The 18,438-nt window shown below is 53.0% G+C and overlaps 1 protein-coding gene across 2 annotated transcripts in view; it reads right to left on the bottom strand.

The window, feature by feature from the left end:
* Positions 1-12,005: 12,005 nt before the first annotated feature.
* The window catches only part of LOC119965880 (nucleotide-binding oligomerization domain-containing protein 1-like), a 51,901-nt gene continuing 45,468 nt past the window's right edge, over positions 12,006-18,438 (bottom strand). For both annotated transcript variants that reach the window (XM_038796835.1, XM_038796836.1), the window contains one exon: positions 12,006-12,903. In XM_038796835.1, the coding sequence (XP_038652763.1) occupies positions 12,834-12,903 (70 nt within the window). In that variant the 3' untranslated portion in view covers positions 12,006-12,833. The remainder of the gene's footprint in view (positions 12,904-18,438) is intronic.

Below are 18,438 nucleotides of genomic sequence, written 5' to 3'. Positions count from 1 at the left end.
CACATGGACAATGGCACTGATGCCCTCAGCGATGACTTGCTGAGACTGGGCCATTGCCTGCAGAGACTCCGCCATGGCCTGCTGAGACAGGGCCACAACTTTGAGCGCCTCTGCCATCTGCCGCTGGTTCTGGCTCATGGCTTCCTGTGAGAGGGAAGCCACGCCCTGGGCCACGGACGCCGCCTGCATGGAAAGCCCCAGGCCTTGCATACTGCTCCCCATGTTGGACACCATTGCACCCATTGCCTCCACCGCGGACGCCATCCGTGCGGTTTCGGCCTGGGTGGCACGCATGACTGGCACGACTCCCAGCTCCTGGACACGGGTGGGCTCCTCCACCTGCGTCTGCAGCCGCTGCAAGCTGGCCGTCACCCTCTTCCTTCGTTCCAGGTTTGTTGAATGCATCGGGTCTATGGGTGGATGTGGTAACTCCAGGAACCCGGAACCCATCTGGGCGGCAGATGTTTGCTTGGGCCAGAATGCCCTCCGACCTCCCGGCCCCTCTGCTGCTCCTACCTCCAGCTGCTGTACCGGGATGACAGTGTTGTGCGCACCAGTGAGTGAACCAGAAGCCTCATCACTAAATTGCCCAGCCGGGGTGAGTGTCTCTGCGATGGTGGAGGGTGTTGGAGACAGCTGTGACGTTGTGATGTGCGCATCATCAGAGTCCGAGTCCATGGTCCCCTGGGGTGGCGCCCACGAGACGCGGGCGTTGTCTCCGTGTTGCTGCATATCTTTCCCACCCTGGGGGGGGGGCCTGGAGGTGTGGCAGGCCAGAGGGGCCGGGTCGCTCCCTCTCCCGTGGCCACCCTGGGGCATCCTGCGGGTGGTCGGCAGCCGCGGGGACGGGTGCCTCGACGTTTGGTCCTGCAATACAGAATACAGCATGCATGGTTAGACACACGGACGGTGATCGGGGGATATGGGGCGAGGGGATATGGGGAGGGGGGATATGGGAGAGGGGGAAGGGCCGTGGGTGGCTCACTTGCTGGCAGGCCCCCGACCTCTGCCTCGGCAACCTCCCGGTCCTCGGGTCCGCCTGCCAGTTCCAGGGCCCTTTCCTCATGTACGGACAGCGGTCTCTCATCCGCAATGTCCCCTCCAATCCTGTGACACTCCCTGTTGTTAGAACGCTTGTCCTGTGGGGGGGGGGGGGGGGGGGGGGGGGGGGTAAAAACAACAGTGTTAGACACGTGACCAATATTCCATTTGCCTTCCTAATTAACTAGTGAACTGCATTCTAGCTTTTGTCATTTATGCTTGCAGACCCCCAAATCCAACGGTTCAGCAGCTTTCTGCACTCTTTCTCCATGTAAATCATATTCAGCTCCTTTATTCTTCCTACCATAGTGCATAACTTCACATTTTCCTAAATTATATTCCGTCTGCCATGTCTTTGCCAACTCACTTAATCTATCCATATTCCTCTGTAGACTTGTGCCATCACACCTATTTATGTGTCGTTCACAATTATGGCAAAAGTGCATTTACTTCCTTTGTCATTAATATAAATTGGGCTGAATTTTTCGTTCTGGAGACTAAGAGCAGATGCTGGGACTGAATTGGTGTTGCTGTACTGTCCTGATAGCAGCGCCAGTGTCGGAGCCTTTCAGGACGTGCAAAGGGACCAGCACCGGTGCCTAGTGGAACTAGTACAATTCTAACCAAAGAAAACATTGAATTTGCTGCTGAGATTGCTGCGGATTGGCACCCGAGAGCTTGACAAGTTTGAGCTGCATATAAGCATTCCTCACCCCACACACTTTCATTGCAGCCAGGAAGATGGTACCATAAAGAGTGGCACCGGCATTCGCAGCTGTAGAGCTCGAGACACTGCTGAATGCCATGCAGGAGAGTTGGGACAACCTGTTCCCTGAACTGAGAAGGAGACTGACACCCGCCGATGTCAGAGGTTAAGCGCCATGGGCCCCACTCCAAGGACTCGGCAGCAGTGCAGGAAGAATCTGCACAATGTCCTCAGGGCGGTCCATATGAGTCACCACCCCTGAGCCCCTGGCAGAGGTCACAACACATTAGGGTTAGAGACCAAATTAGGGTCAGGGTCAAGGTCGGGATCAAGGTCAGGGTCAAGGGAAGGTCAAGGTCGGTGTCAAGTTCAGGGTGAAGGTCAAGGGCAGGGTGAAGGTCAAGGGTAGGGTGAAGGTCAAGGGCAGGGTGAATGTCAAGGTCGTTGTCAAGGTCATGGGGAGGGGGACTCACCCTGGCTGCCCTGACGAGGTTGTTGATCTTCTTGTGGCATTGGGTGCCTGTCCTCGGGGTCAAAACCACAGCATTGACGGCCTCTGCCACATCCCTCCACAGGCGCTGTCTGAGGCGTGGGGCGACCCTGCGGCCATCTCCAGCATCCAGGAGCGCCTGGAGGTCGCGGTCCTGGAACCTCGGGGCTGATCGTCGGCCAGCCATGTTTGGTGTTCTTGCGGGGGGAGGGGGAGACTCTTTATCTGATGTCTCGCCGGGCGGCGTTGATGAAGTCGCCCGATGTCAACCGACGTGCCACTTCCGCAGCGGGTGAAACCGATGTGAATTGCGTAACGCCGCTGCTGGCCCATTCGGGCCCGGAGAATAGACGATGTTTTGCGGGGCCCGACGCCGGAGTCATCAGCACCGTTTTTGGCCGCGGGTCCCGGGCATTGTGACGGATATCGGAGAATTTCGCCCCAGGATAGAGTGTGACTTGTAGAGGAACTTGCAGCCGGTGGTGTACCCCTTGACCTTCTAGGCAGGCTTCGAAGGTGCTGCCAATGAAGCTTCGGTGAGGTGTTGCAGTGCACCTTGTAGTTGGCACACACTGTTGCCACCTATGGTAAAGGGAGTGAATTTTGAAGGTGGTGAATAGGGTTCAAATCAAGTTGGCAGCTCTTTCATATTGTCATGTTTCTTGTGTGTTGTTGGAACTGCACTCATTCAGGCAAGTGGAGAGTATGCCATCACACTCCTGACTTGTGCCTTGTAAATGGTGGGCAGGATTTGGAGAGTCAGGAGGTGCATTACTCAGCCTCTGACCTGCTCTTATAGCCACAGTATTTATATGGCAAGTCCAGTCGCTAGTCCAGTTCAGTTTTTGGCCAATGGTAAATCCCTAGGATGTGGGAGACTCAGCGATGATAATGTCATTAAATGACAAGGGGCAATGGTTAGATTCTTTCTTGGTGGAGATGGTCATTGCCTGGCACTTGTATGTCATGAATGTTACAGGCCACTTATCAAAGCCAAACCTGAATGTTGACTGGATCTTGCTACATATCGCACAGACTGCTTCAATATCTGAAGCGTCGCAAATGGTGCTGAACATGGGGCGGCACGGTAGACAGTGGATAGCACAGTTGCTTAACAGCGCCAGGGTCCCGGGTTCTATTCCCGGCTTGCATTACTGTCTGTGCGGAGTCTGCACGTTCTCCCTGTGTCTGCGTGGGTTTCCTCCGGGTGCTCCGGTTTCCTCCCACAAGTCCCGAAAGGCGTGCTGATAGGTAATTTGGACATTCTGAATTCTCCCTCTGTGTACCCGAACAGGCGCCAGAATGTGGCAACTAGGGGCTTTTCACAGTAACTTCATTGCAGTGGTAACGTAAGCCTACTTGTGACAATAAAGATTATTATTACATGGTGCAGTCATCAGTAAACATCCCCACTTCTGACCTTATGATGGAAGGAAGGTCATTGATGAAGCTGCTGAAGATGGTTGGGCCAAGGACACTACCCTGAGGAACTCCTGCATTGATGTCCTGGGACTGAGATTATTGACCTTCAACAAACACAAGCATCTTCCTTTGTGCTGGGTATGACTCCAGCCAGCAGAGTGTTTTCCCCCTGGTTCCCATTTATGCCATTTTTTCAGGGGCTTCTTGATGCCATACCAGGTCAAATGTTGCCTTGATGTCAAGAACAGTCACTTTCACTTCATGGGTTTACTTGAAAAGTGAAAGTGAAAATCGCTTATTGTCACGAGTAGGCTTCAAATGAAGTTACTGTGAAAAGCCCCTAGTCGCCACATTCCGGCGCCTGTCCGGGGAGGCTATTACGGGAATCGAAACCGTGCTGCTGGCCTGCTTGGTCTGCTTTCAAAGCCAGCGATTTACCCCTGTGCTAAACAGCCCCTTTAGGAGTTTAGCTGTTTTGTCCCTGTTTGGACCAAGGCTGTAATGAGACAGGACTGAGTGGCCGGCAGAACTCAAAGTGAGCATCAGTGAGCAGGTTATTGCTGTCTAAGTGCTGCTTAGTAGAATTGTTGATGACATCTTCCCTTACTTTGCTGATGGTAAAGCATGATCAAGCTGTAATAGGTCGGGTTGGATTTGTCTTGTTTCTTTTGGGCAGGACACACCTGAGCAATTTTCCACATTTCTGGGTATATGCCAGTGTCTTAACAGGACTTACAACACCAAGTTAAAGTCCAACAGGTTTGTTTCAAATCACTAGCTTTCAGAGCACTGCTCCTTCCTCAGGTGAATCCTAAAGGAGCAGTGATTCGGAGCACTAGCTTTCGGAGCACTGCTCCTTCAGTGCTCCGAAAGCTAGTGATTTGAAACAAACATAGAACATACAGTGCAGAAGGAGGCCATTCGGCCCATGCAGTCTGCACTGACCCACTTAAGCCCTCACTTCAACCCTATCCCCGTAACCCAATAACCCCTCCTAACCTTTTTGGTCACAAAGGGCAATTTATCATGGCCAATCCACCTAGCCTGCACGTCTTTGGACTGTGGGAGGAAACCGGAGCACCCAGAGGAAACCCACGCAGACACGAGGAGAATGTGCAGACAGTAACCTAGCGGGGAATCGAACCTGGGACCCTGGCGCTGTGAAGCCACAATGCTATCCACTTGTGCTACCGTGCTACCTGTTGGACTTTAACCTGGTGTTGTAAGACTTCTTACTGTGCTCACCCCAGTCCAACACCGGCATCTCCACATCTTAACAGGACTTGACCAACCTGGCTAAGGACACAGTTTATTTTGGAGCACAAGGTACTTCAGTACTTAACTCCTCAGATTGATTCAGCCACATTGTGGTGAAATCTCATTTGTATTAAAGATAGTCTTCAACAAAGACATGCTTGTTTTTTTTCTGCTTCCTTGATGACATCATTGAATATTACAACAGTGGCTAAACAGTTGGAATATTGTCAGGACCCCATAGCCTTTGCAGTATTTAGTGCCTTTAGCTATTTCTTGATTTCACGTGGAGAGAATCAAATTAGCTGAAGACTGGCATCTGTGATGCTGGGGACCTCAGGAGGAGATGAGATGGATCGTCTACTCAGCACTTCTGGCTGAAGATGGCTGCAAGTGGTGCACTCTTGTCTTTTGCACTGATGTGTTGGTTGCCCCATCACTGAGGATGGGGATATTTGTAGAGCCCCCTCCTGCAGTTATTTGTTTAATTGTCCACCAACATTCACAACTGGATGCGGCAGAGCTGCAGAGCTTAGATCTGATCCGCTGATTCTGGGGTCGCTTCGTCCTATCAATTGCATGCTGCTTCCACTGCTTGGCGTGCAAGTCATCCTGTGGTATAGCTTCACCAGGTTGACCCCTCATTTTTAGGTTTGCCTGGTGTTGCTCTCCCACAATTTTCATTGATCCAGGTTTGAAGGACAAAAACAAAAGACAGAAAGAGGAATAAGAAAAATGATAGGCAGAAAAACTAAGGGCCCGATTCAAAAGGGCCACAATGAAAAATATTGGGAGCGGGACAAGTAATCTTAAAAAGACAAGCTTTGTGCCTTAATGCGCTGAGCATTCGCAATAACGTGGATGAGCTAATCGCGCATATAAATGTAAACGGGTATGATATAATTGAGATTACAGAGACATAGCTGCAGAGTGACCAGGGAAGGAACTGAACGTCCAGAGGTATTCAGTATTTAGGAAGTACAGACAAAAGGAAAAGGTGAAGGAGTTGTATTGCTGGTTAAAGAGGAAATTAATTCAATAGTGAGAAAGGATATTCGCTCCAACAATGTGGAATCTGTATGGGTCGAGCTGAGAAACACCAAAGGACAAAAATCGTTAGTGGTATTGTATATGGACTCTCAAACTGTCGTAGTGAGGTTGGGAATGGCATCAAACAAGAAATTAAAGACGCATGCGATAAAGGAACATTTGTAATTATGGGTGATTTTAATCTGCATATAGATTGGAAAAATCGAATTAGTCACAATACCGTAGAGTGTAACCGGGATGGTTTTTTGAACCAATACATTGAGGAGCCAAATAGAGAACAGGCCATCCTAAACTGGGCACTGTGTAATGAGAACGGAATCATTGGCAATGTAGTTGTGCAAGACCCCTTGGGGATGAGTGACCATAATATGATAGAATTTTTCATCAGGGTGGAGAGTGACGTGGTTGATTCTGAGACTAGGGTCCTGAATCTGAATAAAGGAAACTGCAATGATATGGGGTGCCAGTTGGCTATGATGGACTGGGGAACATTACATAAAAGGATGAATGGCAGGCAATGGCAAACATTCAAGAACTGTATGGGGGAACAGCAACAATTGTTTATTCCTGTCTGGCCGAAAAGTAAAATGGGAAAGGGTCCCAATCCATGGCTAAAAAGGGAAATTGGAGATAGTATTCCATCCAAGGAAGAAGCATACAAATTGGCCAAGAAAAACAACAATTCGGAGGTTTGGGAACAGTTTAAAATTCCGGCCAGTTTCATTTCTTTTGGGCTTCAAATCACTTTGATACAACTGAGTAGCTCGCTGGGCCAGCTCGGTAAGCATTTAAGAGTCAAGCACATTGCTGTGGGCCTGAAGACACATGTAGGCCAGATCAAGGGAAAGACAGCAGATTTCCTTTCCAAATAGGATATTAGTGAAGCAGATAGGTTTTTATGACATTCGACGATAGTTCATGGTCCCCATTACTTTTTTAAAAATAAATTCATTTTTCCAATTAAGAGGCAATTTAGCGTGGCCAATCCACCTACCCTGCATATCTTTGGGTTGTGGGGGTGACACACATGCAAACACAGGGAGAATGCGCAAACTCCACACGGACAGTGACCAGGGCCGGGATCGAACCTGGGACCTCAGCGCCGTGAGGCAACAGTGCTAACCAATGCGCCACAGTGCTGCCCCTCTGGTCACCATTACAGACACTAGCTTTTAATTCCAGCTAGCCTGAGTCATGTGTATCCTGTGCACCACTTTGAACTGAATCAAGCTAATGTTCGCACAGGAGGTTGAGTTCGCTCACCTCATCGCCTCACACCAGAATCCGCATCCTCTCTCCCTCACCAACTCCTCCTCCTACTTATGCTTTATCCTTACCACCAGTGCCTTGCCCTACTCTCCCAGCCACTCGTATATGTCCCCAATCCTGCCCTCTCCCAAGTCATCAGGAAGCAGTGGTTGCTCCAGTAACGTGTACTTCAGTAGTTGGGGCATCGTCAGCAACTCCTTTTGCACGGCGTCCCACACTTGCCTCTACCTAAACTCGGTGTGGGGTTATGGGTGTGGGCTTAAGTGGGGTGCTAATTCCAAGGACCGGTGCAGACTCGATGGGCCAAATGGCCTCCTTCTGCACTGTAAATTCTATGAGCTCACCCGGTCCAGCAAACCTCTCTGAGAACATATCGTTAACCTGTCCCAGCCCCTCCTTCCTCCACTTCCTATACAGCCCAGCCACACCCCACCCTCCCCGGCTTAAACATAGGGTTCCCGTGGCATCAACACCAACATTTTGTCCAACTTAAAATGCCACCTCAACTGGTTCCATATCTTAATAGTCAATTCCACCATTGGACTCCCTGTACACGTCCCTGGGGCTAACGGCAATGGCCCATCAACAGGGCCCTCAAACTAGAACTCCTGCAGGACAACCAGCAGGGTATTTAAATGAACTTTTAAAACAAGCTGTGAGTTGAATGGAAATTATTCATAGGGAGGGGGAGAGGGAGGTTTAGTTGCCCAGTCTCCACTCTTGTATAACCACTGCAAAAGCCAACTTATGGCTACAGCGATGGAGTATAGGTGCATCTTGGATTACTCCAAGGTGTCTTTATGATTCGGACATAATGTAATAAAGAGAGCAACGACAGAAGTTCATCTATTCTACTTTATTCGCAAAGAATAATACAAATAAGAATATAATATAAAAATAATGTAAAAGAAGAAAATAACACAAGACTCTCTTGCCCATCTGCTTGTCAGGGACCCTAGGGTCGACGGCGGCTGCGAGATTCGGCTCCTGGCACCTGTCGCGACTCAGGTCCGAGGTGAAGTCCAACGAACGAGCAAAAAGACCTGGGCCGGATTCTCCGAGCCTGCGCCGGGTCGGAGTATCGTTGGGGGGCGGGCGCGAAGATCCTGCCACGCCGCACCGATGCCAAGCCGCCGATTCTCTGGTCGCCGCGGTGCCGGTCGGGGGCCGTTGAAAGCAGCCCCCGTGGCGATTCTCCGCGCTCGATGGGCCGAATGCCCACCGAGCTCCGCCGAGTCTCACCACCGTGGTTTACATATGGTCCCACCCAACGGGACCTCGGCGTTCTGGCTGCGGGGGCCGTCCTGGTGGGGGGCCGGGGGGAATCTGACTCCTGGGGCGGGTTCCTCCATGGTGGCCAGGCTCGCGATCAGGGGCTACCGCTCGGCGGGCACGCTCATTCCAGGGGGACCAATGTTCCCCTGCGCCAGGCCCCTGTAGGGCTCCGCCATGTTGCACAGGGGCCGGCGCGGAGATGGCCGTCGCGTGCATGCGCGGACCCGCGCAGTCTGTGCAGGGCCGGCTTTCGGTGCCAGAGCTGCGCACAGCACTCCAGCGCCGTTCTAGCCCCCGAAGAAGAGGAGAATTCCTGGGCCTGGAGGCCCGTTGATGTCGGTGTCAACACTTGGCTGCGATATCGCAGAATCCCGGCCCTGATATGAAGTAAGTAAGTCTTAAAGATTAGATAAGCAGTTGGGAAAGTCAGGCAGATAGATGAGAATATCTGAGGCTGAACATCTGGTGCCTCATGTTCCAGTAAACATCCTGGCCCTGGAAGGCTGGCACGTATCCTCACAGCAAGCAGAATGAACTCACCCCTTACACGGTGTGCATGCATCTCCAGCAGCAACTGGGCATCCTGCTGGACCAAGTTCTCCATTGCATCGGCCACCCTCCCCTTGGAGACCTTGATGCATGCACATGTTGGTACTTCATCAGCCAGCAGGTAGACTTCTCTCCCTGACTTGCCACTCTGATGAGGGCCTCTTATGCCTGATGTTTCCCTGTCTCTCGCTGCCTCTCCAGCATCTTGTCTGGGACTTCTCACAGAGGCTCGCCCAGCAACCCTCTGGTGATCTTGGAGCTGGAGCTGGACTTGATGGCACCTGTAATCGAAAGAGTGAGTGACTGCATGGGCTGCCTCCATAGGTTTGTCTGTAAAGACAGTAAGTGTGGTTCCTTACTGGATGGAGGCTAGACTGACCGCGCTGTCTGGGCATGAATGGTCCCTAAACCTCCACTGCCAGCTGGCAGCCCACTCTTCCATTGGTGTCAGGTGCCAGAAAACCGCCATGTTCCTTTCCCCCTCTCTGTCGTTCGTGCTTGTCGTGCGTTAACTTGTCCTGTGCAAGGAGAGAACATGGTTTGAGGGCAATTGAGATGCGGGTGGCATTTGCATGATGCCAGCCTTTGCCAATAGCTCACTGGCTACTGTGTGCCATGCGAAAGACACACTGCAGCCAGTCTACGAGGGTTTTTCATCCGCATCTTGCAGAACGCTGAGCTCACGCAGAAGGAAGGATAAGGCTGACAGAGACGTGGCATCAGCAGCAAATGCTGCTTACCTTCTATGCCAATTCCTCCCCAACCCTCCCCTCCGTCACACTATGAGCTTTCTGTGTGCACAGTCTGAAGCACTGCTTGATCACAGACCTGGTTGCTGCATGGCCGTTGTTGTAGCAAGTCTCAGCATCGGTGTGTGGCCTCCGGATAGGTGTCATCAGCCACGACCGTAGTGGATAACTCCTGCCACCCAGGACCCAACCTCCCCCCCCCCCCCCCCAGCTGGGAGGGTGTCTCGAACATGTCAGGAATCGCCGAGTGTGCCAGGATGAAGGCGTCGTGCACACTGCCTGGGTATCGGGCGCAGACATGCATGATGCACAGTTGATGGTCACATATCAGCCGCATGTTCATTGAATGGAACCCCTTTCAGTTTGTGTAGAGCAGACTGTCATCTGCAGGTGCTTGGAGGGTGACATGCATACTGTTGATCACCCCCTGGACCCGGGTTATCCTGCCCGAGTATCCTGGTTGGTTGAAGTGAATGTATTGAGCTGCCTGGGCATATAGGGACTCCATGATGGCACGGATGACCTGTGCACCGAGGACTGTGAGTTCCCGGACAGGTCCCTACTCGACGCCTGGAAGGACCCTAAGGCATAGAAGTTCAGGGCAACCGTTACCTTGGTGGCCATCGGGAGCAGGTGTCCTGCCTCATACCCCCATGGTGCCAGGTGTGCTATGATCTGGCAGATATGTCGCACTATCTCCCTGCTCAGCTGGAGTCTTCGACAACATGCCCAGTCCGGTAGGTCCTCAAATGACGATACACACAAGGCCTCATGTGGCACCTCCTTGGCACCTCCTCCTCCTCGGCCTGTTGGGCAGCCGGCTCTCCATCCTGGCTGGCAGCCTCCTGTCCCTCTGTGGCACGCTCCGCAGCTGCAGCTTCCTCCTCCTCAATCAGCACCAGCTTGTGCAGCCACTGAGCATCCCCCAGGGCTGCGGCGACTAGCATGTCCTTCACCCCCCCCCCCCCCCCCCCCCATCCCCCCATCCCCGCACCCCTGGCCCCATCAATGTATTCCACAACTTTAATGTTTATATGTTTAACTTTTTGAAGCGCCTGTAACATCTGTGGAATGGCAATCAGGGTCACTTGCCTGGGAATGAAGTTGCTCGTTTCTCACCTGATCTTCTGACTCACACTGGATTAGATCAGGTGGGGGGAGGGGGGGGGGGGGGGTGGTGCGCAGCAGGTTCCCAAGGCCTTGTGTCAAGGGCAGGGCAATCGGAGGTAAGGGTGCCACCTCCCTTTTTAATGGCACTAGCTGTGCCATGACAAAGATGGGTTTAAGGGGCTGATCACTCTGAGAAAGCAAGGAGAAGGGGGTGGTCAGTTTGGGGGGGGGGGCAGTGGTGTGGACTGTAGTCAGGGAGGAGGGGAACGGCAGTGGGGTGGTCCTGTGGGAGGTTGACACGCAGGGCGGTGAGGAGGGTGCAGTTTATGGGGTTTGCAGTCAAAGGATGGGGAATTTAGTTGGGGGGGGGGGGTAATGCGGCTAGTCAAGGGATCCTGTGGGGAGTAGGGTTGTGTAGAGGGTGAGGAGGTAGATGGTGGCAGGTTTAGTCAAGGGTGGGCTGATAATTGCACAGTGGGCTGGTAGTTGGGGAGGGGGGGAGTCCATGGGGGCACTGGAGGTCATCGGGGGGATCCTGTGGTAAGTAAGGGGTTTTGGGAGAGTACTATGCAGATTTGGAGGAATTTGGGGGAGTCCCATGGGAGGGTTAGTCAGTGGATACCTGGAGTGAGGGGTTGGGGATGTTGGGGGAGTCCCATCGGGTGGGTGAGTGCAAATGGTTACCCAGATGTGAGAAGTGGTTTTAATTCTTCTAACGTCTTCCAGGTAGCTTTTACTTTAAGACAGTCAGAACCATCTGAAGTTTACAATTTATATCATAGTTTCGACGGTGCCCAGTGTAGGGCAATCGTCCATGGGATGTTTGAACTTCCTCCACAATTACAATGAGGCTGGCTTGGAAACCTCTAGGGGTGGAAGGGATTGTCAGTGCATCTTTGTGGTAGCCTCAGATTTGATATGCTGGAGCTACATGGCATTGTTATGACCAGATGAGAAGGAATAAACCGGCTCCCCTCTGCTCAACTTCCTCGGTTGGTCACAACAAAGGGTTTAAGTTTCTTTGTGAGCTTCCAAATCGCAATGTATTTAACTATTTATGCTACGAGCAATAAGGACCCAATCAAACATGTTTTTCTAGAGATGAAGAAAGAGCAAATTTATTAACCATTAAATCTGTGCAAAAAAATGACACACAGGTATCAGAAATAAGGGAAGTCAGAGAGCAATAAAAATAAGTTTCAAATAATATATGGTTAAGTGTCCTTTAATTTCCGGGAGCTGCAACATTTTAAATGTTGGGCTGCTTTTGATTAGTCGGTTTCATAGACGCAGCCAAATGTGGAAGATGGTGTAATTATTATGAGATCTTAGTTTGCTGGTAGGTTTCTCTTGAAGTTGGCTTCTGAACCCAGTAATTCACTTGTTCCAAGAGAGGGAGAGAGTCCAGCTTTCTGCCTGTTTCCTCTGCTGAGGAAGTTCTTGCAATCTCTCTGCAGTGGCTCCAATCTGGACTCGAAATACTTCACCCGTTGTGTATTTCCAAGGGGCTTTGGGTGAGTCTGTCTGTGGCAGCCATTATTTCAATATCCAGCACTTTGCATGTTTAATGTCACCTCCTTAGACAGTTAAGAGCTTTCAATGGGTGTCTGAATTATAGGAAATGTCGCTCTCTTCAAACTTCCCTCCAGGGGGTTTCTTTGTTTCTCGCCTTCATCTTGGAGGTGCCCTTACATTTTTAAGAAGTTTGTACTATCTCATTTCAAATTACAAACTTTGAGTCAGTTGAAAGTTGGAAAAAAACACATTTTCAAAAATAACGGGACAGAAATAACTCAGGACGGTGTAGATTGTACCAATACTTGCACAGTATTTGTTAAATTCTCTTCAGGTGGCATAGCGGATGTCATAGCTCCTTGGCACAGGTTATTAGTCCTACATCTGGCCCAGAAGATGCTGTTCACACCACAATCCGTTGCTCTGCATTAAGAGCTGTGGCTTCTTCAATGGATATTTTATTGTTCTTCAGGCTAATTTGGGACAGACACAAGAAATAAAACACCATGAAATGGCTGCTTGCGACATCTAGCCAACCAATATTATTTGTATTTTCTTTCCCATTCAACCATGTTCGACAGCCAATGGAGAAAATGCCCTGTTTTCTCACCCCCCTGACCCGCTGTAACTGCACCAGTTGGCAGCCCTTTCCCCCATGATCCCCAATAAAATCATTGAGCAGAATTTTGGGCGCGATTCTCCGCTGCCCACGACGGGTCGGAGAATAGCGGGAGGGCCTTCCCGACAATTTTCACGCCCTCCCGCTATTCTCCCCCCCCCCCCCCCCCCCCCACGGCCGCCCCACGACACGAATCGCTGCTCACAGTTTTTTTACGGTGAACAGCGATTCTCCGCAGGCCGATGGGCCGAGTTCCCAGGCCTTTACAGCTGTTTTCACGAACGCGATCACACCTGCTCTCACCGTTCGTGAAAACGGCCGCAAGGTGCCGTCCCGGACAACTATGGCACCGATTGGCACGGCCGCACCACGGCCGTCCAACCCGCGCATGCGCAGCTGACGTCATCGTGCGCGTCAGCCGGCGTGACGCTTGGCGCGCGGACTTAGCGATGGTCGCTAAGCCCGCGATGCCGTGCTTCACGGGGCCCCGCTGCTAGCCCCGCCCGGGGGGGAGAATCGGGTCCTGGGAGGGGGCGCGGAGGCTGCCGTGAAACACGGCCAGTTTCACGGCAGCCTTTCGACTCGCCGCATTTGCGGATAATCGGGCCCTTTTTTATGTTTCCCTCCAAGACAAGTTCTCCAAGGGGAAGAGCATAAAATTGAATGGATGAGATTCCTTCCGGGGTCCCACCAACCAAACCCTAGACACAATTTCACGCTTGGGTGGGTTAAGGGCCTCTCCCTGCCCAGTGTCAAATTGTAGGCTGGAGAGTGGCTCTGGGTCGGCTGGGAAATAGAAAAATCATCTCAGGTGGTAATCTCAATCTACAGCACTCCCCACCCCCCCCCCCCCCCCCCCCCCCCCCAGCCGTATTGGAGCATACACCCGGAACATTGGAGCTACAGGATCACCTCCTCCCTAGCATACCCTCCAATGCCAATCAATGCTCAAGTGAGGGCTGAACTGCAGTGGGATTTGGAGAGTCGGCGGCTGAGCGTTAGGCGCTGACTCTCACATAATTTTGGAGTACAGCCAGGAATGCTTGTTCTCTACATGGCCACAGCTGTTGTTGCGGACACATAGAGGCTGGAGAAACAGGGCCTGCTCAGTGGGGACCCTGCACAAGAGGAGAGCAGGGGTCAGTCAATGAGACTGAACAGGTAGAGGAGGAGGTGCGAAAGGGACGCCGTATCAGGGCATGTGAATACTGTCGCCGCCTGTCCTTTCTGGAGCTGCTAGACCATCTGTGTCGCTGAAGACTTCGGGCTAACCTGTGCCAGATGGTGGTGCACCTGACACTGTGGGTGTTTAGAGGAAGACACCCACTCCCTGTAACCATCAAGGTGACACCTTCCCTGCCCCATCTCCCATCACCCACCTTCCCTGCCCCTCCTCCCTTCACTGCACCTTCCTAGTCCCTCCTCCCTTCATTCCATCTTCCCCGTCCCTCCTCCCTTCTCTCCACCTTCCCTGTCCCTCCTCCCTTCACTCCACCTTCCCTGTCCCTCCTCCCTTCACTCCACCTTCCCTGTCCCTCCTCCCTTCACTGCACCTTCCCTGTCCCTCCTCCCTTCACTCCATCTTCCCCGTCCCTCCTCCCTTCACTCCATCTTCCCCGTCCCTCCTCCCTTCTCTCCACCTCCCCTGTCCCTCCTCCCTTCACTCCACCTTCCCCGTCCCTCCTCCCTTCACTTCACCTCCACTGTCCCTCCTCCCTTCTCTCCACCTTCCCCGTCCCTCCTCCCTTCACTGCACCTTCCCTGTCCCTCCTCCCTTCTCTCCACCTTCCCCGTCCCTCCTCCCTTCACTGCACCTTCCCTGTCCCTCCTCCCTTCACTGCACCTTCCCCGTCCCTCCTCCCTTCACTGCACCTTCCTAGTCCCTCCTCCCTTCACTCCATCTTCCCTGTCCTTCCTCCCTTCTCTCCACCTTCCCTGTCCCTCCTCCCTTCACTCCACCTTCCCTGTCCCTCCTCCCTTCACTCCACCTTCCCTGTCCCTCCTCCCTTCACTGCACCTTCCCCGTCCCTCCTCCCTTCACTCCATCTTCCCCGTCCCTCCTCCCTTCTCTCCACCTCCCCTGTCCCTCCTCCCTTCACTCCACCTTCCCCGTCCCTCCTCCCTTCACTCCACCTCCCCTGTCCCTCCTCCCTTCACTCCACCTTCCCTGTCCCTCCTCCCTTCTCTCCACCTTCCCCGTCCCTCCTCCCTTCACTGCACCTTCCATGTCCCTCCTCCCTTCACTGCACCTTCACTGTCCCTTCTTCCTTCACTGCACCTTACCTATCTCTCCTCTCTTCACTCCTCAATCCCTGTCCCGCTGCCCTTCACTCCATCCCACCACCCCAGTTCCTCCCCCTTCCAAGAGTCCGACCAGCATCACCACAGGGTGTTGGCCCTGGGTTTGCAATATCAGTGGGGCTTGTCCGCAGGATGGAGGATGATGATGACAGCTCGCTGTGAGATAAGCTCTGGTGCTCCTCATAGTTTGACAAAATCTGACTCCTGCCTTTAGGATCACCTTCCACTGTCTTCCTGGGTGATCCCTGCATGTGAGCTGGCCAATCCATCTCGCAGGCCCATATAACCTTTGGGAGCCGGTTGGGGGGGGGGGGGGGTCCTCGCAATTCTGGCCATGTTCCCTGCCACCTCTCGCTGAGGGTGACCAAGGTGAGAATTTCAAGACATCCCCCTTGCTCGGGGTGCTCGAAGGCCACTGGGCTCCTCCATGGATGGAGAAGAGGCCGGAGTGAGCTCCACTGTCACCTGGTATTGCCAGTCCTGGAGGCCCACACTTGTCTAAGCCATGGTCTCAATGGAGCACTGAGACTGGGACACGTCCCTCAATTAAGGAAACACATTCCTCACTGCCTCGGTCATGTCCCTCACTGCCTTGATCATGTCCCTCTGGTTCTGTGCAATGTGCCATGTCCCTCTGTGCCTCTGCCATTTCCGCCTGTGACTGGCCAAGGTCAGTCAATATCCGGTCAATGCTCTGAATTCCCTCCACCATGGCCCTTTGTGACTGGGCCAAGCTCTGGAGTGCAACACCCATATGGCCCGGGACATATCTGCCTCTGACTAAGCTCCCCCATTCTGCGTCTCAGCCATTGACCACACAGATTGCCCCAAGCCTTAGATGCCTTGACTCATGGCTCTGACATCTTGTCCCAGGCCTTCCATTGCGGAAGCCTCCCATTCAGTGTTGGTCTGGGAAGCACGCATTGTCAACACCATCTCCTGCGCCTGAAGGCAGTTGAACACCTCCAGCTGCACCTGTAGGTGCTGGAATCCTGCTGACACCCCCCCCCCCCTCTAAATCCTGGCTCTGTGTCTGCATTCTACCAATGATGAGATCATACTTTCTCGAAGTGCAACACCTGCCCGAACTACAGCTGTTTCCTGGGATCAGGCAGCCCTCCAACTGTCCGCTCCCTCAGGAGACCCTGCCTCCACCAGATGTGCTGCAGCATATGTGACATGCGTACCATAAGGTGACCCAGGAGGCTCTTCTCTAAAATGCCCCACTGAGGCACAGTGGCACAGTGGTTAGCACTGCTGCCTCAGCATCAGTGACCCCGATTCAATTACGGCCTTGGTAGACTGAGGAATTTGCAATTTCTCCCCGTGTCTGCGTGGGTTTCCTCCAGGTGCTGCATTTTCCTCTCACAGTCCAAATGATGTGCAGGGTTAGATGGATTGGCCATGCTAAATTGCCACTTAGTGCTCAAAGGTTAGATGGGGTTACGGGTTTGCAGGGGAGTGGGCCTAGGTAGGGTGCTCTTTCAGAGGGTAGGTGCAGACTTGCCAGGCCGAATGGCCTCCTTCTGCACTGTAGGGATTCTATGATTCTATGAGGTGATAGTCTCTGTGATGGTGGAGGGTGTAGGTGACAGCAGTGATGAAAAGTTGGTGTCTTCCCCGGATTGGTGCTCCGGGGAGTGCTGGGGATCTGGCTGGGCTGCCCAGCCTCGTCTGATGGTGATCCTGCAAGAGAAGAGACACAGTGAGATCTTGAGAAGGAGTGGTATGTGAGAGAGGGGTGAGTCACTTGCTAAAGGGACATTATTTTGCACTGGGAGCTCACTTGGTTGCTGCATGCCAGCCACTGCCTCTGAGACAGCTCTCCCATCTCCTTCTCCCACAAGCTCAATCGCCCTCTTCTCCAGTGGGGTTTGGACTCTCAAGTCTGGGATACCCCCGCCTTTTTTCTGCCTCTCCCGGAGATTATGGGCCACCTTGTCCTAAGAGGTAGATAAAGGGCGTGGTGAGATGCATGGAGGTAAGTTCAACGGAGGGGGCAGCGGGGATCTGTAGCTGGTGGCATGGGTGTGTAAGGCACCTGGCCAAAGAGGACAATAATAGTGTTTGGGTTTGGTGGAGGGTGGGATGTAAGGGAGATGCAGGCTGATGGGTTTTGGTTGGCCTCTGGAGGAGTGGGGGGGGTGGGGGGGGGGGGGGTGATGTGAGGGATGGGAGTGATGCCAGGGGCAGAGGGGTGGTGACTCACCTGAGCTGCCCTAAAGAGGTTGTTCATCTTTTTGTGGCACTGGATCGCAGTCCCCCTGGTGAGGCTGGCAGCACTGACTGCCTCTGCCACCTCATCCTAGGCCCTGTTGACAGTGGCAGGCTTTAGTCTCTGCCCACTCTGGGGAAGAGGGTGTCCCTCATCTCCTCCCCCCGCACCCAGCATTCTGTCCAGCTCAGTCTCCAGGAATCTCGGGGCAGGTCTCCTTTGTGCCATCCACTTGGCTGGAATGAGAGCGTGTGGAGAGTGGAGTGCTTATAAACAGCTCCTGTTTGTCAGCCTCTCCAGCGCCAATTCCAGTCCCAGCGATTCAGCTAGTGCTGGCCCACTAGCATTTACTGACTCGTTTCCTGAATAGCGACCCCCAGTGGGAATGCAAAGCTCATGCATGTGGGAAATGTGGCACTGCCAGGATGCCCATGTGGCGTTGTCAGGGTGGCAGTGCCCAGGTGTCAGGGGGAGTGCCAGGATACTACCCTGCCCTGTACCTGACCACCCAGGGGTCTCTAATGGCCTGCAAGGCCCCCTGCCCGCCGAGGTGCCATCCGCCTGGACCACGTTGACTCCCAGTTGCCATATGAGAGTGGTGTCTGGGAATGGCTCATTTAAATATGCTGATCTGGACCACGGCCAGCGATAGCATGATCCAGGTCACATCGGGTGACTCACAATCGACCCGGTGCGGAGCCTGATTTGGGGCTCTGACCGTATTCACCCGTTATGCCTGGCGGTGGCTGAATCGGGAATTTAGTCTCCCAAACAGAGAATCCCGACCATCCTTCCTCTCCCCTGTTGTAGGTTTTAAAATTTTGACAAGAAAATGCTTTTTGCTCCAAGTTGAAAACCAAAACACGTTTTAGA

Source organism: Scyliorhinus canicula, chromosome 5, assembly GCF_902713615.1.
Source record: "Scyliorhinus canicula chromosome 5, sScyCan1.1, whole genome shotgun sequence".
Lineage (NCBI taxonomy): Eukaryota > Metazoa > Chordata > Chondrichthyes > Carcharhiniformes > Scyliorhinidae > Scyliorhinus > Scyliorhinus canicula.
This window is presented reverse-complemented; position numbering and strand designations above follow the sequence as displayed.